Source organism: Antechinus flavipes, chromosome 3 (genome assembly GCF_016432865.1).
Source record: "Antechinus flavipes isolate AdamAnt ecotype Samford, QLD, Australia chromosome 3, AdamAnt_v2, whole genome shotgun sequence".
Taxonomy (NCBI): Eukaryota; Metazoa; Chordata; class Mammalia; order Dasyuromorphia; family Dasyuridae; genus Antechinus; species Antechinus flavipes.
In genome coordinates this window covers 556552834-556576272 of record NC_067400.1, presented here as the reverse complement: position 1 = coordinate 556576272, position 23439 = coordinate 556552834, and the positions used below count along the sequence as shown (strand labels likewise).

The following is a 23439-nucleotide window of genomic DNA, read 5'->3' as shown; positions in this document are numbered from 1 at the left end:
CTGTATTTCTACTCTGACAAATAGATATTCTATTTCAAAAGGTCTCTTTTGGAACTGTTAAAATTTTACATACTTTTCATCTTTCCATTTTTATCTTTATCCTTTGGTATTTGGTATTTACCTTTGTTCTAGCTTGAAATGACTAGTCTGTAACCAGTTGTTTCTTTTCTGTTAATAAAGAGTTAATTTAATTTTTAAAAGATATTTTGGTGTAGCCATATGCTTTATGACTGAATTGATTCACCCTCAAACTTTCCCCTTTCATTTGGTTCTCTTCTTAATAATTTTTATTTTTAATCTGCCTAGAGGGCCTCTGCTCCACTAAAACCTGCTGACCTTTTTGGTGAAGGAGAAAAGCTAACCAACAAGAGGTAGGGAACATGAGAGATATTACTTTTTTGGTAAATAATATTTTATTTTTCCAATTACATGTAAAGATAGTTTTCATCATTTTTAATAAGGTTTTGCTTCACTTTTCCCCCTCTCTTCCTCCCATCCCTATCCCCCCCATATCAAATAACTTGATATAGGTTATATATATATGTGCAATTTTGTCAACATATTTCCACATTAGTTATGGTGTTAAAGAAGGATCAGAACAAAAAGGAAAAGCCACAAAAGGCATTTTTTTTGAAAGTGAAAATAGTATGCTTTGATCTGCATTCAGATTCCCTAGATATTTCTCTGAATGTGAATAGTGTTTCCCATCTTGTGTCTTTTGAAACTTTCTTGGATCATAAGTGAGTAAGCTAAATCACTCATAGTTGATTATTGCACAATGTTGTTGGATATTTTTTCTATTCAGCATTTTATTTTCCCACATTTACATATAAAAACCTTTTTTAATAATTGTTTTTAAATTTTTAAATTTTAGATTCTCTTCCTTCCTTCCTCCCCTCTTTCCACTCCCCTCACTGAGAATGCAAGCAATTCAAAATAAGTTATACATGTAGAGTCATGCAGAATACTTCCATAATAGTCATATTGTAAAAGAAAACATAGACCAAAAAGAAAAAGAAAAACTCTCAAGAAAAATAAAGTTTTTTAAAGTATATTTCACTCTGTATCCAGATACCATCTCTTCTTTTTTTGGGTTACATAGCATTTTTTATCTTAAGTCCTTCAGACTAGTCTTGCACTATACATACATACATACATACATACATTATATATATATTTTTTGCTGAGAACAGCTAAGTTGTTCATAGCTGATCTTCTTACAATATTATTATTACTTTGTGCATAGTACATTTCACTTTTCAATAGCTCACAGGAATTTTTCCAGGTTTTTCTGAGAGCATCCTGTTCATCATTTTTAAAGCACAATAATATTTCATAATAATCACATACCACAATTTATTCATCCATTCCCCCAATTGATAAGCATTCTTTCATATTCCAATTCTTTGCCCTCAGAAAAGAATTGCTAAAAATATTTTTTGTACATATAGGTCCTTTTCTTTTCTTTTTTTTTTTTTTTAAATCTCCTTTGGGCTAGAGACCTAATAGTGGTATTGTTAGGTCAAATAGTATTCACAGTTTAATTGCCTTTTGGGCATAGTTCCAAACTGTTCTCTAGAATAGTGAAACACATTCACAACTTCATTATAAATACACTAATGTCCCAATTTTCCTACATCTTTTCAAATATTTATAATTTTCCTTTTTCTTTTCACATTAACCAATCTGATGAATATGAGGTGTTTTAGTTTGCATTTCACTAAACAGTTAGAGCATTTTTTTTTTCATATAGCTATTGAGGGCTTTAATTTCTTCATCTCAACTGTCTGTTCATATCCTTTGACTGTTTATCAGTTGGAGAATGGCTTGTATTCTTATAAATTTGATTCAGTTCTCTATTTTATAAATAATGCCATTACCAGAAATAATGACTAAAAATTGTTCCCCAGATTTATGCTTTCCTTCCAATCATGGTTGTGTGTTTTTTTTTTTTGATTTGTGCAAAATCATTTTAATTTAATGTAATGAAATTATTACATCAAAGTAATATAATAAAAATATTGTACTTTATAATGTTTTCTATTTCTTGTTTGGCCAATAATTCTTCCCTTATCCATAGATCTGACAGGTAAACTATTTCTTATTCTCCTAATTTGCTTGTGGTATCACCCTTTGTATCTAAATTATGGATTCATTTTTACCTTATTTTTATATATGGGTGTGAAATGCATGGTTTCTTCTATACTATTTTCCAGTTTTTCCAAAAGTTTTTTGACAAATAGTGAGTTTTTATCCTAGTGGCTAGTCTGATTTATAAATAGTAGATTATTATATTTATGACTGTGTTTTGTGTTTCTAATCTATTCCATTTATATAAGGGACACTATTATTTGGCTTAGAGAATTAGCATGCAAGGACAGGAGACCCCTACAGGTCTCCAAAGACAGAGACACTGACCAACTGAGTGTCCAGTACTGATAACCGCTACTCCTGTTCTTAGCACCACCCCCAAAAGACTCTGACCAATAGCTTCAGCAGTTTGGTGAGACAAAGGGGCCCAAGGGGTCAACGGCTGGAAATAAAAAGGCAGCCTAGGTCTTGCTGCCACATCAACCTGCTTTTGACACACATCAGTGTTAACAAGCAAACTCACAAAAACCGACATCATGGTGCACTTCACAGCTGAGGAGAAGAACGCCATCACCACCACTTGGGGCAAGGTCAATGTGGAAGAGACTGGTGGGGAAGCTTTAGGCAGGTAAGTACTAGGGGCAGAAATTGAAGTCAAGCCCAGGAGCCACAGACTTCCCCAAAGGATATCTGATAGCTTCTGGATGGGTCTTCTACACATTTGGACTAATTTTTCTCTTTTTCTATAGACTGTTGGTTGTCTACCCCTGGACCCAGAGGTTCTTTGATTCCTTTGGCAACCTCTCTTCTGCCTCTGCTATCCTGGGAAACCCCAAGGTTAAGGCCCATGGCAAGAAGGTGCTGACCTCTTTTGGGGATGCCGTCAAGAACCTGGACAATCTCAAGGCTACCTTCTCCAAGCTGAGCGAGCTGCACTGTGACAAACTGCATGTGGACCCTGAGAACTTCAGGGTAAGTCTTGAGCACTACAGCTCAGCAAGCTAGTCATGGGTGGACTAAACCACAGGATCTTGAAATAACTGAGTGTTTAAAAGGGCCAGGGCCAAAACAAAGCAGATCATCCCTAAGCTTGTCATGAATGACTTCAGATATCAAAGGAGATCTGTTTTCCAACTATAACTTTACATCCTCTTCTTTCTATTTCTTGACAGAACTTTCCATCTCTCTTTCATCATACATTCTTTTTTTTTTTTTTTTTGGCCTTCATTGCTTCTTTTTTAGTTCTTTTCTTTCTCTTCTTTTTGTTTACTTTTTCTAATATTTCTCCTATCATCCTTTCTGTTTTTTTTTTCTTTAGTGATTATTCTTTTTCAATTTTTCTCCAGCTGCCCCATTTTCTCTTTCCCTCTAACCATTTTGCTATGACACATTCATATTCTCCTTATGTTTCTCATCCCTTTTCACTGGATACATAATTCCCAAGTAGCCTTTCTGCTTTTGAAAAGTGGGATGATTTGGTGTTCTGCTTTAATTGCTTTTCCTCTAATTTGTGCTTTTCGTGGACCTTTGCTTCTCTTTCATCATCTTCTATCTCTGCTTGATACCCCAATTCTGATTAGTACCCATGGAAGTCTCATGTCTTAATCTTGCAAAAACAATGCTACATCTCCATTTATTATCTTTTTAAATCGGGAATCATATTGTTTGCATTAAATATGCAGCCTTGATTTTGGAGTGAGGAATATTGGTTTCAAATGCAGGTTTTTCTTTACTAGTTCTATGATCTTATGAAAGTCACTCTATACCTGAGTCTATTTCTTCAGTTACAAAATAAAGGACTGTACTAGACTTCTACATACCTTCTATGTGTCTATATATTTTTCTTCCTTTTTTCTTCATTCTCATTTTTTTCATTCCTTCCTCTTCTCTCTTCCCTTATCTTTTCCTTTCCTTTCCAACCTCTTTCCCATTACAATTAGTTCTTTTCAAGTTAATAAATTAGGCCTTTAAAGTCTTTTATCTTAGTGTTATAAACTTTGGGCTATGAGAAGCAGGTTTAGGGTTGAGGACGTTTTGGGGGGCAAGGAGGAAAGGATTTTTAAGTAGGAAGAGGAAAGCAAGGTAAACCCAAGAAAATAAATTAGGACAGAAATGGAACTGAGTATCTTATGTGGGTCTGAGGACAAGCAGAGCTGGAGAGGAAGAGACAGAGTACTTTAGAATAAAGAACTAAGGACAACAGGAACAGATGATATCTTACTCTGTAATAGGTAGCCTGGGAACAGTTCTGGACATGGGTAAGAGAACATAAGTTCTATAGTAGTAGTATTATATTAAGAGAACATGGGTAGACTTCCCAGGTATCCTGACTAGAGCTTTTTCCTTATAAGGTGCCTGAGTTTTTCTTTTTCTCTCTCTCTCCTACAGCTCCTTGGGAATGTTCTGATTATTGTTCTGGCTGCTCATTTCAACAAGGACTTCACTCCTGAAGTGCAGGCTGCTTGGCAGAAGCTGGTGACTGGTGTGGCCAATGCTTTGGCTCACAAGTACCACTAAATGTAGATCTATTTGTGGTGGGGGTCTATGGGCAAATGGAAGCCCAATCTTTGCAAAGGAAAGGGATCAATGGTATTCATACTGCCTTGTAGTCCTAGCCCTTAACTAATAAAGTGCTTTTGGCCTTGCAGTTCATTGTCATTGCATTTTACTTTTAATCATCCTTACTGGGAGATGGTGACATAGATGGGGATAGGATCAGTCCTAAGGACCCAAGGAAGTCTTTTTTCTTATCCCTTCCTTCATACTTATTCTAAGATGAAAAACTAATCTGGTGTATCTAAGGGATACAAGGGACAAAGATCTGTTTGGAACAGAGGGGTAAGATAGAAGTACTGGGAAATAAGGTTGAACAAGTTGACTGTGTGCAAATTGTGGCAGATTTTAATGACAGGATGAGGAGTTCTGCAATTAATCAATCAGCAAACATTTGTTAAATACCTACAATGTGCTAGGTATTATGGAAGAGGCAAAAGACAGCCTCTGCTCTGGTGGAGCTTACAATATAATTGTGTGTGTGTGTTGGCCAGAATATGGTGGGGAGAGGTGGGGAGAGAGAAACAACATTATACAAGGAACTACAATTTAGAGGGGGAAGAAAGGCTTCCTGTAAAAGATGATTTTATGTTGGGACTTAAAAGAAGCCAAAGAAGTCAGTAGGTAGACTTGAGAAGGGAGAACATCTGTGGAGGACTGATAGAGTAAATACCCCAAACCAAGAAATGAGGCATCTTGTTTTCTTCATTGCTGATGAATGAATAAATAACTATGCAAGATTGTTGAATAGGAGTTATGATGCAACTAGAACCTTGCTTTTGGAATATTAGAAGGGATTGGATGAGGAAAGCCTTGAGACCTAATGTAAATATTTTCTACCATAAAATCATAGGATCTAAAATTGGAAAAGATCTTAGAAGTCTTTTAGTTCAACACTGAAACTTTATAGTTAGGAAATAGGCTCAGAGAAGTTAAGATAATCCAAGGTCACAGAGATAGGAATTGAGTGGTGGAGCTAGGAGTTTTACTGAGATACAAACCTAATTCTACTATTACTTCCATTGTAATGCAATATTTTTAGTCAGTTGTTACAGTAAATCAGATGATTGGTAAGGAATATATAGGCAAAGGAAATGGAAATGAAGGAAAGGTTTGTGAAGACATTTTGAAGACAAAATGATAAGATAATAATGGGGGGAAAGGGAGATAGGCTACAGAATAGTAGAAAGTGTCCATTTTGACTGAGAGGACTTTGGTCGAAGCCCAGCTTTGCTATCTATTCTTACCTATGTAATGTTGGAAATACTATTTTCCTCATTCTAAACCTCCACTTTCTCATCTGTCAAATATGTGTATTGGGGAATTAATAATTTCAAATTTTCTTTCTATCTTAAAATCCCATAATCCTAGGATGTACAATAGGGAGATGATGCCTTCCTGAGGAAGATAGTCTAGGATAGAAAAAAGAAGAAAATTAGTTTTCTGGAGGAGAAGAATGGCATAATATATGAGTATAAATACAGTGCAGGAATAAAGGAGCAGATACTATTAGGAGACCCCAAAAGAATGGACCCTCCAATTTCAATCTGTCCTGTGTCAAGACTGAACCCTACTTTTTTCTTAACCAATTTATGGTGGAAGTAAATATACAAAACTATAAAAGGATAAAAACCTATAGGATATAAAATGACAAAACAAAAAAAGGAAGGCATAAACTAAAGGGTATAAAAAAGTTGGGGGTGGGGGTCAGCAGGCATAGTGAAAGCAAGAGGCAGAGACATATACATACACATACACACATACATACATATAAATATATATTATACACATGTGTCCATACATATATGCTCTAAGAAGCATATAACAATAGTAATTCTGAGCTAACTTCTCCAAAAAGCTACTGAAAGTTCTGTTCTTTCTGCTTCCCTAAAGATGCCTCCTTCACCATCATCCTCACGTCATTTATGGTGGAAGAAATTGGAGTATAAGAGAATCAAGAGAAAAAACTGCCCAAGACAATATAACAACTCATTTATTTGTTTATTCATCATCAGCATTTTAAGATAATTCACAACACCTGACTTCAAGAAATTTCTAGTTTCCTTCTATCCATTTCTACTTCCTATTCCCCTGAATATGCTTACATATGTATTCACATGTTCATATATGTGTTTATTCTCCCAACGTATTTTAGTGGAACCTCTTTCTTTTGATTTCTGGGAGAGAGTCCCCCCTTTCTCCATTCCCATATTCTAGTACTTACTTCCATTGCTTTTATCCTGTAGACTACAGTTTCCATTATTGATGGAAACAATAAAAATCACCATTTCTTCACTATTTACCTTTTGCCTTAGTAAGGGTATATCACCCATTCTCTTCTATCACTTACCTCTCCCCTTTCTGATATAGCAAATTCCCATTCTGTTATTACTTCCCACAGGTCCCTACCTGTATGGGGTCCAGTGCCTTTTACCCATAGGATTTTAAATCAATACTTCAGCCATTCTTTTGCCCAGTTCTTAAATTTTCCTTAAATCTTTACTTCCTTGGGGGTCCATTTTCTCCTCTATGATACCTTTATTTTCTTTCTTTCACCTCCTCTGTAAATTATTAAAAAAACCAAAAGTATATAAATATAAGGAAACTAATTTCATTACTTAGCATATTTTCTTGCTAATTGAATATATTTAGTTTTCTCATTCTTTCTTGGTTGGAGGATTGAGGGGACTATTTCAAATGATTTTCCTTTGTCAAGTTTTCAGAATATGTTATTTTGGGTTATAGCTTGAACTCTTTTGGAGTATATCATACCTTTATCTTCTCTAATGTTTTTATGACTTGAAAAATTCTGTGAAAAACCTATTAAATAGGTTTTCATTCATATCTAAACATTTTTTGATTAATTGTAGAACTTAATTATTACATACCTTTGAATCTGGAATGTTGTTTTGTTTTTTCTAATGGTAATATTTGTATGCTATTGAAATAATCAATGAATAAACATTTTCAAAGTATCTACTCTGCCAGATACTATAGTAAACACTGGATCTTTTGATTAGATCTACATTGTTAGTATTCAGAAATAACAAGAACATTTTTCATCTTAATTATTTCTTATAATATGCTACTAAAATTTTTTGATCTGTCATTTTATTTTTAGAGACATCACTCATATTATTATGCATGTTATCTTCAATATCAGTTCATTTGATTTATATAGAATTCTTTTTTTTTTTACTTTTACTTTTCTTCTGCAAAAAGTTTCTTCTATTTCTGTATTTTTAAAATTCAGATTTGTTAGTCTCTTTCTCTGTTTTTGTTTTTCTCTCTCATTGTCTCTGTCTGTCTCTTATTCCACTACTAACCAAAGGTACTTTGGTAAGATTTTGGTACTTTTTGTATTCACTTTTTTTTTTCTGTATTGGTGGTGGGATTTTTTGAGTATGAATTGAGAGTTCTGATTTTTGACTTGCCTTCATTTCTAATTTCTTCTCTGACAAGTTTTATTTCCCTTGGGAATCATAATGAAATTCCCAGCTGCCCTTCCCAGATCATGGGGAGCCTACTGAATTGTCTTTTTCATCTAGAGATATTTGTGCAATTTCTTTCACATGCTAATATTCTTTCACTATAGTAGGGATTCTTTTTAAGATTTAATTCACCTTTTCCTTTTGGCTTTTTCATAAACTCTGTTATTTTTTTCTGATTGTAACCTAAGTTTTTATTTGGGTATTTTTTTATCTTAATTTTTCAGTTCAACAAGGTGGGAAGCATTTTTTTCTTTTTTCTGATTTCTGAGGGCTGCTAAAACCAACTGTTTATCTATCTTGTTAATGTGTTATTTTTCCACAATCTTAAAACTATCATCAGCCATCATATCTGTCCATTCTTTTAGAAGTTGAAGATATAGTTTATCTGACACTGTGTGGAAAAGCTGCATTCAACATTTTTGTTGTGTCTTTTAGCTTTAATTTTCATTCTTTTTGTAAAAGAAAATAGAAGAGGAAAATAACTGATCAGTTCTGATTTCTTTCTGATGCACCATGGTCAATAATTATATCCCTTTCATTATTCAACTTTTCTTCAGGATAACTTAAATTCCCTCACTGTCTCTATCTCCACCCCCATTTCCCCTTTGATTTTCCTTTCTTGGCTCTGCTTATTATAATTTTTAGTACTCTTGACTGCTGAAAATACTTCACCATCTTCTATTACCTCTATTATCTTCCTTCTATGCTATATTGCCTTATCTTCCTTCAATATTTTCTACATATTTCTTCCAACTTTAAATTTGATGGTGAGATCTCAGAGTACTATTTTTGTAGGTACCTCCCTTAATTTTTTTCATATAAAAATTATTTGTGTCTTCAGATAAGAGAGACATTTCATTTTAGATATTTTTTTTTCTTTCTGAACTGATATCATCCTATTCCTATTCACTGAGATGCTTTGAAATCTGCTGTCTAAAAATCTAGTGTTCTTGGTGTTTTGTCATATTTTATTTTTTTGTTTTGTTTTGTTTTTCCCCCACAAAGTTAAATACTTTATTTTCTTAAAAAAAAACAAAATCATATGCATTAAAATTTCTTTTTTTATTTTAATTTAATTTTTTATTATTTTAAAATTAATTAATTTTATTTATAGGTTATATGTATGGGTAATTTTACAGCATTGACAATTGCCAAACCTCTTGTTCCAATTTTTCCCCTCCTTCCCCCTACCCCCTCCCCCAGATGGCAGGAAGACCAATAGATGTTAAATATATTAAAATATAAATTAGATACATGATAAGTATACATGACCAAACTGTTATTTTGCTGTACAAAAAGAATTGGACTCTGAAATATTGTACAATTAGCCTGTGAAGGAACTCAAAAATGCAGGAGTGCAAAAATATAGGGATTGGGAATTCAATGTAATGGTTCTTAGTCATCTCCCAGAGTTCTTTCGCTGGGCGTAGCTGGTCCAGTTCATTACTGCTCCATTGGAACTGATTTGGTTCATCTCATTGCTGAGGATGGCCAGGTCCAACAGAATTGGTCATCATATGGTATTGTTGTTGAAGTATATAATGATCTCCTGGTCCTGCTCATTATACTCAGCATCAGTTTGTGTAAGTCTCTCCAGGCCTTTCTGAGATCCTCCTGTTGGTCATTTCTTACCGAATAATAATAATCCATAATATTCATATACCATGATTTATTCAGCCATTCTCCAATTGATGGGCATCCACTCAGTTTCCAGTTTCTGGCCACTACAAAGTGAATCATATTTTATAGTATTGAAAGATCTACAATGTAAATACTGAGCCACTATCAATGATATTTCAAAAGTAATTGAAAACCAAAGAATTACCAAAAGCCTAGAAGATAACTGTTTTGACGCTCAAAAGAAGGAAATGATCTATAAGTGCAGTGAATTTCACATCAGTTCCTACCTTGGAAAATTGTATGATGGATTAAATAAATTGCCAGTCAAAATATAGATATGGAAGAGGTGATCACAAAGAACCAGAACTATTATTTTATAGATAAGTTCATTCCCAGGTAAGTTCATTTTTTCATTTCTTTTACTGGTATAGTTGCTACACTCTAAGACCAGGGAAATCCCATAGATATGGTGTCCAGATTTGAGTGAAGGATTTTAAAAAGTATTTCATTTGAATCATGTGGAAAAGATCAAGAAAAGTCTATTAGAACAAATAGATGGAATTGGTTAAATTTTTAGAATCCAAAGGCAGTGATTAATGATTTAAAGTAATCTTGGGAGGAAGACTCCAGTGGAGTTCCAGGACCTTTGTTTGGTTTAAGGAGGACAGAGTAGTGATTAAAACTTGTTAAAACAAAACAAGTTTTGAGACTATAGTATTAAATTGAATCTAAAAAGATGAAATTTAGTAGAGATAAATGTAAAGTCTTGGGTTAATAACATACAACTTCCCAAGTACAAGAATAGTTAGGCAGAACTTTGAAAATTTAAAAAGAAAAGGATCTGAAAGTTTTAATGAATTTCAAGCTCACTAGGGTCTAAGTCATACAGTGAATAAAGCACCAGGCCTGTAGTCAGAAGGACTCATCTTTCTGAGTTCAAATCTGGCATCAGAAACTTATTAGATGTGTGACCCTTAACCCTGTTTGCCTCACGTTCCTAATCTGAACCAGAAAAGAAAATGGTGACTCACCCTAGTATCTTCACCAAGAAAACCCTAAATGAGGTCATGAAGAATTGGACATGACTAAAACAATTGAACAACAAAAAGAGTGAGAATGCTATGTTGTGAACCACACTCAATTCCTATAGTACTCTATATAGTACATAGTATTATGTAGTACTTTTGATCACATGATCACTGGAACTGATCTGAATCATCTCATTGTTGAAGAGAGCCATGTTCATCAGAATTGATCATCATGTAATCTTATTATTGCCATATACAATGATCTCCTGCTTCTACTCACTTCATCCAGCATTAGTTCATGCAAGTCACTCCAGGTCTTTCTGAAATCATCCTGCTGATCATTTCTCATATAATAATAATATTTCATAACATTCATATGCCTTAATTTATTCAATGATTCTCCAACTGATAGGTACCTACTCAATTTCTAGTTTCTTGCCCCTACAAAAAAGGGCTGCCATGAACATTTTTGCACATGTGTATCTTTTTCCCTCCTTTAAGATCTCTTTGGGATATAAGTCCAGTAGAAACACTGCTGGGTCAAAGGGTATGACAGTTTGATAACTCTTTGGGCATCGCCATGTCCCTTTTAAACAGTGGTATCCAGAAGCTAGAAGCAGCAAGGAGCAGGAGAAAGAATTGCATTTTTATTAGATACCTGAAAGTTAAATCCCAACTGAGCTACCTGCTATCTGTGTGTTCTTTAATTAAGTAACAATTTTTTTGGATCTCAATTTCCTTCTTTTTTTCTTTGTAAATGGAATAAGAAGTGTGACAAGAGCTCTAATGTCCCTTTGACTTTAAATCTATGGTGCATTAATCAAAACTCCATACATGGTCAGATCAGAGTAAAACGGCTATCACTTCCTGACTTATGGAGCCTCTGTCATGCTTTAAAGCAGTACAAGATTGTGCTCTTTTTTTGACTGTCATCCCACACTGATGACTTTTTGTTGTTCCAAGCTCCAGAGTGTTGCTATAATTATTAATAATTTCCTCTGAGAAGAGGCTTAAGAAATAACCTTTGTCTATTCATCAAAAAAAGCTATCCCACAAACTTTCTCAGCACTACTGCCCTGATACACTAGAACCAGAAGGTAAAACATAAATTGAAAGAATCCATCTATCATCTTCTGAAAGAGATTCCAAAAAGAAAATTTCTAGGAATATTATAGCTAAATTTCATAATTCCCAGGTCAAAGAGAAAATATTACAAACAGCCAGAAAGAAATCACCATGTATCATGGAGTCACAATAAGGATAAAACAAGATTTAGCAACTTCTGCATTAAAGGACTGGAGAGAGTGGAATATGATATTCTGAAGGGCAAAAAACCTGGAATTACAACCAAGAATCACTCATCCAGCAAAACTGAGTATAATCTTTAAGGGAGAAAATGGATATTCGGTTTATAGGACTTTCAAACATTTTTTGTTTTGTTTTTAAAGCTTTTTTATTTTCTAAACACATGTATAGTTTTCAAAATTCACCTTTGCAAAACCTTGTTTCAATTTTTTTCTTCTTCCCCTCTCCCCAATCCCTACCCTAGATGTCAAGTAATCCAATATATGTTAAACATGTACATTTCTTCTATATGCATTTCCACAAATATTATGCTGTACAAAAAAAATTAGATCCAAAAAGAAAAAAAATGAGAAAGAAGACAAAATGCAAGCAAAGAAGAACAAAAAGGTGAAAATTGTTGTGATCCGCATTTAGTGCCCATAGTTCTCTCTCTAGGTGCAGATGGCTTTCTTCATCACAAGATCATTGGAAATGGCCTGAATTACCTTGCTACTAAAAAAAAAGCCACATTCATCAGAATTGATCATCATATAATCTTGTTGCTGCTGTGCACAATGTTCTCTTGGTCCTACTCACTTCACTCAGCATTGTTTATGTGAGTCTCTTCAGGCCTCTCTGAAATCATCCTGCTGATTGTTTCTTATAGAACAATAATATTCGATAATATTCATATACCATAACTTATTCAGACATTCTCCAATTGACTGGCATCCACTCAGTTCATAGTTCCTTGCCATCAAAAAAGGCTGCTACAATCATTGTTGCATATGTGGGTCCTTTTCCCTTTTTGTGATCTCTTTAGGATAAGGCTCAGTAGAGATACTGCTGGATCAAAGAGTATGCACAGTTTGAAAATCATTTAGACATAGTTCCAAATTGCTCTCCAGAATGGTTGAATCAGTTCACAATTCCATAAACAATGTATTAGTGTCCCAGTTTTCCCATATCCCCTCCAACATTTATCATTATCTTTTCCTGTCATTTTAACCAATCTGAGAGGTATGTAGTGGTACCTTAGAGTAGTTTTAATTTGCATTTCTCTGATCAATAGTGATTTAGATCATCTTTTCATATGACTAGAAATGTTTTTAATTTTTTCATCTGAAAATTGTCTATTCATATCTTTTGACCTTATCAATTGGAGAATGACTTGTAGTCTTAGTCTTATAAATTTGAGTCAGTTCTCTATATATTTTAGAAATGAAGCCTTTATTAGAATCCTTGAATGTAATTTCCCCCCCAATTTATTGCTTCCCTTCTAATCTGGTTTCCATTGGTTTTGTTTGTACAATTTTTTTTAACTCAAAATAAACAAAATTATCCATCTTGCATTCTATAAAGTACTCTAGTTCTTCTTTGATCACAAATTCATTACTTCTTCACAGACCTGAGAGGTAAACTATCCTTTGTCCTCCTAATTTGCTTATAGTATCACTATGATTAAATCATAAACCCATTTGGACCTTATCTTGGTTTAGGGTGTTAGGTGTGGGTCAATGCCTAGTTAATGCCATACTAATTTTCAATTTTATCAGCAATTTTTTTGATATAGTGAGTTGTTATTCCAGAATTTGAGATCTTTGGGTTTATCAAATACTAAATTACTATATTCATTGACTATTGTGTCTTTTAATATAACCCATTCCACTGATCAGCTACTCCATTTCTCAGCCAGTAACAAAAGCTTTTGATGATCACTGCTTTGTGATGCTTCATTTGCATTTCTTTCATTAATTATCTTGCTGTCAAACATTTTTGATAAAAGATCTGAACTGAATAGAAAATTGGACTTTCAAGTATAAGACTCAAAAGAACAAAAATATAAACAGGAAAGAGAAATCATAAGGCTCCTGATAAGATTAAATTGTTTACATTCCTACATGAGAAGAAGATACTTGTAATTTGTAAGAACTTTCTCATTATTATTGTATTTAGAATAAGTGTATATAGACAGAGGACACTGGTATAAATTGAATAGAAGAGACATCTAAAATAGAATTAAGAGGTGAGAGAGGGATGTAATGGGAGAAAGGAAAAGGGATAGGGATAGGTAGGATGGGGCAAATTATCTTACATACAAGAAACAAGAAAAAGCTTTCACAGCAGAGAGAAAGAGAGGAAAATAAGGAGGAATGAAAATTACTGTCATCAGAATAGTATGTATCATATGCACACTCAATAGGGTATAGTAATCTATCTTACCCTAAGTAGGAGGGGAAGGGGATAAGAGAAGGTGGGGAGATTGGTAGAATGGAAAGCAGATTGGGGAAAGGGATGATTAAAAGCAAGACATTTTTGAGGAGGGACAGGATAAAAGGAGAGAGAATACAATAAATGGAGGCGTATAGGATGGAAGGGAATACAATTAGTTTAAATAACTATGAAAAAAATCAAAACAAGTTTTTCTGATAAAAACCTCATTTATCAAACATATGAAGAACTGAGTCAGATTTATTTAAAAAATAAAAAAAATAAGAACCATTTCCCTTATGATAAATGATCAAAAGATATGGACAGTTTTCAGATGAAGTAATGAAAACTATTTATAGTCATATAAAAATGCTATAATTCTCTTTTCTTTCCTTCTTTTCTTCCTTCTTTCATTTCTTTCTTCCTTTTTTCCTCCTTTCATTCAATTGTCTTTCTTCTTCTACCAATCAATTATAATATATATCTATCTGCTGGTTTCTGTAGGACTTTTTGTATGAATGTGGTAGTCTCTACTGGGGTTTCATGAATAAAGGGTTCTCTGTAGAGAGTTCCTTGTCACAGGAAATGTTCCTTTAGAAATTAAAAGATACAAAAGGGGTTCTTACATTGATTAATGTGGTTGGACATATTTGGATTTCCCTTGAGACCTAGCTATAGAATTCTTCTGCTGAAGTCTCTGTGTACCTTTATATTTCTTACAGCTTTTGAGAAATGTCTTGGTGATTATCCTATATGAAAATATAGCACTAAATTCTCTCCTATCTGGCAGAAGCTTGAGGCTGGAGTGGCTTCTGTTTTGGGCCATAAATGTCACTGGGATACTGCATGTTGGTGGACTGGCTTTTGACTGAGAAAGGAACAATTCCAGGAGCCCATTACCTGCATGGGGGAAGGATAGGGAAGCACAATTTGCTGACAATCCCAGATCAGTAGAGTACTGTAGATCTCTTTCTTTATGAAACTAATTTGTTCATGCAGCATACTTTAAGAGGAAAGCAGAGGAGAGGGTGGGAATGTCATGGTAAAGTTTTCTCTAGTGCCAATAGAGTAAAAGTCTGTACTGGGCCATTAGAGAAAATGTGGTCAAATCAATCAGATGATAACAGATTCAGAGCAGAGTCCCTAAGAGGTCTTCATATCCATACATGTTATTTTATAGAAGAAGAAAGTGAGACTCAGGGACTTTGTCATTTAGCCATCACATGTGATAATTGTCAAAAGCAGGATTTGACTATATTTCTGACTATATAAATATCCAACATTTTTTCTCATGATAGCAGCTAATGGGTCATAACTAGTTTATATGAGACCCAAAGAATCTAGTTTTAATGTTTGGAAGAGAAGAGTGATTCAGTGGCATGAGAATTTGAGGGCAGGATACAGTTTAGATTCTAAGAAATTGCTCAACTCTATATCTTAGTCACCATTCACCACTTATCTCAACCAAAATACATTGATTCAGGGTTAGGTTGTTATATATCAATAACATAGTATTTCTTCTACATCTATGTAGAAGCACTTCACCTATGATCAAAGAGCCTTCATTTAAATCCATCTCTGATACTCCCTGGATAATCTTGATTAAATTACTTGGCCTTCCTTGACTTAACTTCTGAGGTCCTCTCTAGGTCTAGATTTATGATTCTAAGAGTGTCTTGTGTCTATTTTAGTCTTGCTTTACTAGCCTATAAACTTAATTTAAAGCTCTTGCACATTCACTTACATACCTCATTCTCCTCCTTCTAAAGAAAAAGAATCCAGTGCATCTTCCTTTTAGATTGAACAGATTTTGCTATTAACAGAAATGACCAAGCAGGGAAAAAGGAAATTTAGCATACCCCACTGTGTTAATTAGCCTCCTTTGAGTCCTGTCAGCATGATAGAGTTCCTATGCCCAAAGTTTAAAGCAGGGAACTGAGCAGCAAAGGATGAAATTGCCCATGAAACCATACTCATACTACCTTGTGACATTTAAATAGATCAAGAGACTTCATTTCTGAGTAATTAATCATTAATAATGCTAGCATTTTATTAATATAAGAGGTCAGCAGCCTCTTAAATGCCAAAGATCCTCATGACTTATATGCCCTTGAAAAAGTGGGTGTTCCAGAGAGTGGAAATCAATTCTGATAAGTTAACAAATAATGAGCAAATGAATATCAAAGTAAGACATGGGTTAAGAGAGTGACATTATGTCACTTTTGGACAAATAGACTATCTCTACATCCAGACGACCTCTAGGCTTAGACATTATACACAAAGGATCTACTTTTACCTAAACTTGCTTGAATGAAATGCAATAGGCAGGAATTCACCCTAGATAAGATAGTTTAAGTGGGGTAAATCTGTGATGGAGGTAAATCTGTGATGGAGGTTAAAGGAAATAGGACAGGGAATAAACCCAGACCTCCACAACTGGTTATTTATAATCATTTCTCACAATCCCCTTACACACTTAAATCAATATCTATATGGCAATATGAAAATCAGACTGAGATATAAACAGATCAATAAGTAAATTCACAAAATTACTGAGCTACAAATTGAGTTAATTTCAGTTGTATGGATGTTGGCGACTATCCATATAGATAGACAGACTTACACAGAAACAGATACACACACACACACACACACACACACACACACGCATGCACAAATGCAACCAGCCCAAAGAAACTTCTTCTTCAACTGGCTCCTATGCATCCCATATCTGTGGTCAATGGGAAAAATTTTTGCAAATAGGTGTCTGTGTCTGAATATCTGTCAGGCATAATACCCAACAAAAGCTGAGACCTATGCAGTCAAAGTCTATGATGCACTGTTGACTCTTTTTAAATTTTGCTATCTGTTTAAATCCTTACAAGGAAGTAGGGAGCCAAAAGGACCTTAAGATAAGAATAATCTGTGTTAAAAGAGGGAAGACATGTCCACAAAAGGAAATCAGGAGGAAGCCTCAGTAACATTAAAGAAAGGGAATCAGAAGGGAGGAAGCTAATCAGGCTCTTTGATTACTGTGATTCAGAATAGGGATCCCAAAGAAATAAATATCATTAATTCTGCTCCCCCAAACTGGACATCATCATTTGATTTTATGTTTCTTTATTCTTTCACACATTTTCATTTCTGTATTTACCTATTTATTATTTGTTTTCTTGGTAATTTTGAGGACAGGGACAAGATTTATTTTAAATGTGTATCCCAAGGAAATAGTACTGTGCCTTGCATAGAGTATATACTTAATAGATAATGGAGGCAGATGGAGTCTGCCTTATTCTATTCGGTCATGTTTCTTTCCTACTGATGACAATTCCACTGATTGTATCATCTCCAACTTAATGAGGTTGGTTACAATGTAAACTAAGGAAGTCTGAAAGGCTCAAGCTTAACATTCTTGCCAGTCATTTAGTGGTGATGGAAGTCAGAAGATAATGGCTATCAGGAATCTTTCTCCAATTTACTCTTTCTTCTTAGGCAATTTCTGCTCAATCTGAAAATTAAGTAACTTGTGATTGCTCTTCTTTTTTCTTTGAATAGAGTTGAGTAGTTGTAGGGAGGGAATTTGTCAGTATACAAATCTAAATCGTAGAGATGGAGAAGAGAAATTTTAGGATTTTGCTCATAAGAACCCCCTCCCAATTAGACTATATTCATTAGTGGATGACCAAGAAAGTTAGAATAGTAGTGACCCTCTGAGGATTAAGGGAAAGTTCTGGAGCTTTTTAACCTGGATAAGAAAATTGGCCAAAACGTATGACAATTGCTTTCAAATTTCAAAAGGGTTTTTCCAAAAAAAACCAAAACAAAACAAAACAAACAAACCCTCACTTTTGTCTCTTTGGTTTAAGAGAGAAAAGTACAAAAGTAGCAGAGAGAAATATTTCAGCTAAATATAAGGAGAAATTATCTAATAATTATAATATGTGCATACATATAATATATGTATATTAGAGAGAGAGAAATATATTTCGATAAAAGTGGTTGTCTTTGTGATCCTATGATTTTATGCTATTCATTTAAAAACATTATTATAAGAAGGATTCATAGATTTTACCAATACTCCAAAAGGGTCCATGGCACACAAAAAAGGCCCCTGAAGATAGAATGTGGAAGTAGAGAAGATCTGTTCCCTCTTTTTATCTCTGTCTCTGTCTCTTTGTTTGTCTTCTCTCTCTCTCTCTCTCTCTCTCTCTCCCTCACACACACACATACACACACACACACACACACACACACACACACACACACACTCAAACTGTGGTGAGAAGGAAGGAAGAACAACTTTAGGGAGCCTGGATGACTCTTTACTGATATGCAATGGAGAATACCAAATATAGTTTGGACTAAGTGGTCTCTGAGTTCCCTTTAAGTGGTGACATTTTGTAATTCTTTAAAATCAAAGATATCTTTGGACAGAGCAACTGCTAAAAACAATGTTAAAATAAATGGAGTAGTATTCCTTCCTACGTATATAAATATCAGATCTTTTAAAGTATTACCTTGAAGAAAAACAATGCTAAAAGTACAAAATAACTTTATGCTTTTGAAAAATCTATACTATAAAACAGTATATATACTTTAAAAGTACATATACATTAATATTTCTACTTTTATGCTGGTCTCGGGGGCACCAAGCTACATATGAAAGCGGTAAACTGGCTCAGGTAGGAAAAAGAACTGAGCAAAACTCCCATGCTGTTCAGCTTCTTCTATTTCCATCCTGGATGAAATAGGGAGACCACATATTTTTTAAAAGAAAGAAAGAAAAAGAACTATTTTCCTAAGAGGGTTTTCTTATAAAAGAAATAGACAATATGTCTGTCTATTTACACGGATAGTCACCAATATCTATACATCTTATAAAATTAGTTTATCAACTTTTGTTACATTTAGGAGATGAGGCTTCAGCATGATGCTACTACTGTCAATGACTCAAAGAGGGATGAGAAATAAGGAGAGAGGGTATAATTTTCTCATAAGAAACATTACCAAATTCTAGATGAGAAAGAACAAGATTTGCAGCAGATCATATAGGGAGTTTCCATACAGATATAGAAACATATAAAGAGTTCCTATTTAGTAGAAATGAAAATTTTAAGAATTTTTTTTCCATTGTATGCAGTCCTTTCCAGAATCACCTGAAGGAAGGAAATCTATTTGATATTTAATGAAATTTCTCTAGAAACAATTTCCTCCACTAACTCCAGTTTTTTTTTAAAGGATTGATGGAAGTGTTATTTTTTAAAAGTTTAGAAAGGATTTTAAGACTAGAGAAATAGTTAATTCCTTTATATTTTTCAATTTAACTAAAATATGGTTTTGATATGGTAATACACAGTTAAACAGCTCCCTCTAAGTCATTCCAGAAACTTTACCAGCTTTTCTCTAGCCATACTCCCCACAGTCTATGGCTTAGCCAAAATCATTACTCCTTTGGGATTCTGAAAATAAGGCCTCAAGGGCAAAAGTAAAAGCCCTTTGCTGTTCAAATTTTTGTATACACACACATACACATATATGCACATCTCTTTGTCACTAACACACTGTTGCTTAAGAGCAAGCTTACAAAGATGACATTGTGCTTAAACTAAATTGCTAAAAAGTCTTTCATGAAAAATATTTGGATATAGAAATTCTAGGCCCCAATACCTTTGCTTCATAGGTATTTGTGACCAATACCATGGTAGAGGTAGAATAATAGGTGTTTACTTTGGCAACACATATATTTAAAAAAGAGGTAGAATAATAGGGAAAAGTGAGCATGTTCTAATAAGTATTTAATAACATTAGATTTCTCATTGTCTATTTTGGGCCCCAGTCTAAAATTGTTGTAAATAACCCTAATATTCATGCCTATGATAAGAGAGTGCTAACAATAATCCAAATAATCTCAAGGATGCCTTTGTCAAACTGAGTGAGCTGGATGTAGAGTCTGAGAACTTCAGGGTGAGACTTGTAGGTGTTTCTTTTGTTACTTGGGAGAAAAAAAGTTCAAGTTGTTATGGCTGCCCTTCCAAGAAGCTCTTGGTACCATATCAATACCAGTCTCTTCTGGCAAACCTGAGAGAGAGAACTTGGAAGAGTTATGTGAAGAGTTAGGAAAGTAGGGAGAAAAGGAGACTCTGATAACAGAACTTGAACCAAAAGGGAGATATTTATACAAAAGCAGATGTAGAGTCAATATTACGAAGAATACTCCGAAGTTTTAAGCTGACCAGCAGTGGGTTATTCTGGCTTAGCTATCATTCATTCAGACTCTTAAAGTAGCATCTGGATGGCAAATGTTTGGGAAGTTGGACTAGCTAATTTCTGAAGATTCATCCAGAGTTTATATTCTTCACCTTTAGTAACAAAGCCAACTTTGTTTCTCCTACCATTTTACAAAATTTAACTAAATGTTATGAAAATTATTTAGTTTTAGGAAGGTCCACTGATGCTTTCTCTCTGCTTCATACTCTAGAGTGACAGTATGAAATAAATATGCAGAAACATGTAGCTGAAACACTGGAGTGAATCAATGCTTTATAAACATAGTAAAAAATTGGAGAAGAATAATCAGTGAGTTATAGAGTTTAAAGGAGAGTAATTTTTTGAATTTTCTGTTTGGAAGAAAAAAGGAGTAGGCAGGGGTGGGAAAGCTTTTCACCTCTTCTAATCAGTAATTTAAAAAAAATGATTTCTTGAGGAGATGGAATTCTAAATATTGTGAGACACTGGGAAAAGAAAAGGCTGAACCTACTTGGTGGAGTGGGGTTGTAGGAACTTCCTAGTTCTAGGTTCAGGTATGGTCTAGGAGAAAGAATGAATGTCAATTCAAGCCTTAAGGCCAATTAGAGAAACACTTAGAGCCAGAACACAAAAGTTAGGAGAATAAGGAAATAAACTTGAATATTTGCATCTAGCTGTTTGTTTATATTGTAGAAATTTCATATTATTGATAAGAATGGGGTGTCCTTTGGCATGGGTGTTTGAGGAAAGGAAATGAGTGTTGGATTAGCCTTTCTGCTTGACTCAAGGAAGACAGTCTCAGAGGAAGAAAGACCTTAACGTTCTTCTTATTCACTTAATTGACTCCCTTGGGGTTGACTATAGGGAAAGGAGATGCCATCTGAATTGAAAAAAATCAAAATCCTCTAGGAAGAAGGGTGATTTCACCAGAGTGCTCTAAAAGTGTGATGAGATGAGCAAGAACTTCATAATTTATCCAGCTCAGATTATCTCCCTTGCAAATAATATATTAAAAAGTCCAAATATATATATATATATATATAAATGGGTCTCTCTCTCTCTTTCTCTCTCTCTTTCTCTCTCTCTCTCTCCTTTCTCTTTCTGTGTATATATAATATATATTTATATTTATATATGTGTATATATGTACATACATATACACATGGGTGTATATATGTACACATGTACATAGAAGTGATGAAGGATTGAAGGGAAAACTGAAGAACCTGGTAAACCTAATGATCTAGCCAGGGAAAGGAAAAGTAAAAAACAGAAGAATAGGGAAAGGAGAGAAAGTAAGTGGGATTGGTAATTAGATTGCAGGTAACCTCAGAAGGGAAGAAGAATCTAGGGAACCTAAGAAAGTCCATCTCCCTTCCCCCATGAAATTACAGGTCTGAACCAGAAAAAAAAATAAATCATAAAGCCTATTTTGAATGAAAATTAGTTATAAAAAAAACTCACATGCATATTTTCTCATTTGATCCCCATAATAATCCTGGGAAGTAAGTGGAACACCTATTATTTAGCTCTATTTGCCAGATTTGGAAACAGACTCAGAAAAGCTAATTAATTTGATCAGTCACCCAGGTAGCAAACTTTCTTTTACTATATCCAAATTTCTCAAGATTAAAAATTAGTCATGGGAAGAAGCATTCAAGGGCAAAGAAAAGCCAGCTCCCTTGCTGGACCATAAGCAAATATTCAGGATAATGGGGTTATGTTTTAAGTTGTGTCATAGCTGTTCATAATATGTTTTGCTATTAATGTCTTAACTAGAAGGAGACAGGAGATAAGGAGTGAATTACGTCTCAGCCCAGAACTTTGGGGAAGTCCCATTCCTTGAAGTGGTGCCAATCTAAAGTGGTGACTGAGCTAACAGACAGGAGTCCATCTCCTCCCAACTCTCCCACCTCCCCCCCCCTTCCCAACACATGCACCACCCTCTCTTCCACTGGCTTCATTCCAGGTTAGCCGCACCCCAACCAGAACCAATAGACAACTAGAAACCTAAAGGGCAGGGCTTTCAGGCTAGGAATAAAAGGCAAAATTGAGACAGCTGAAGCATCACATTGCTTTTGACCCAAGTTTGTTCACAAGCTAACTCATAAACTTGTCAAAATGGTGCATCTGAGTGGTGAAGAGAAGGGCCACATCAACGCCATATGGAGTAAGGTGTCCATTGATCAGACTGGAGCTGAGGCCCTTGGGAGGTAAATGGCAGGGGTAATGGAGAAGGGATGAAGGAGAAGGGAAAGGAATAGGGACCACTGAACAGTTATAAACTTCATCTCATTTTTTCTCTTTCTCTCTTAAAGGTTGCTCACCGTCTACCCCTGGACCTCCAGGTTTTTTGACCATTTTGGTGACCTGTCCTCTGCCAAGAGTATCATGGGAAATGCTAAGGTCCAGGCCCATGGCGCTAAGGTGTTGACCTCCTTTGGTGATGCTGTCAAGAACATGGACAACCTGAAGGGTACTTTTGCCAAGCTGAGTGAGCTCCACTGTGACAAATTGCATGTGGACCCTGAGAACTTCAGGGTAAGTTCTGGGCCTGCTCATTTGAGGAGCCCCAATAGGAGAATTGCTCCCATACAAAGCTCTAACTAGGGTAGGTAATAGAAGTTTTGCCTCATGACACTGGTATTTAAACAAGAAGCATTAAATATGTACAATTCCCTCCATCAGGTAAAAGTAACTAAGTTCAGTGCTAAATTTAAAAGAATTATTCATTATTTTGGAAACTACCAAGATGTGTTGATAATTTTTCTTAGTTTCTTCTCATATTATTTTCATATAATGAATAACAAATTCATAGAATCACCTATATAAAGCTAGAAAGAATTTCAGAAATCCTTTGCCTATATTTTTCACATGAGGAAACAGGCTGAGATATAATGAATGACTGGTCCAAG

At 34.6% G+C, this 23439-nt stretch overlaps 1 protein-coding gene across 3 annotated transcripts in view; it reads left to right on the top strand.

The window, feature by feature from the left end:
* Positions 1-2612: 2612 nt before the first annotated feature.
* The window catches only part of LOC127555337 (hemoglobin subunit beta), a 47951-nt gene continuing 27124 nt past the window's right edge, over positions 2613-23439 (top strand). The window contains exons 1-2 of one of the 3 annotated variants that reach the window (XM_051987568.1): positions 2613-2719; positions 2841-3063. In XM_051987568.1, coding sequence (XP_051843528.1) covers positions 2628-2719; positions 2841-3063 — 315 coding nt within the window. In that variant the 5' untranslated portion in view covers positions 2613-2627. Of the gene's footprint in view, positions 2720-2840; positions 3064-22587; positions 22738-22842; positions 23066-23439 lie in introns of those variants that run through there. The other 2 variants (XM_051987565.1, XM_051987567.1) reach the window with 2 other exon arrangements.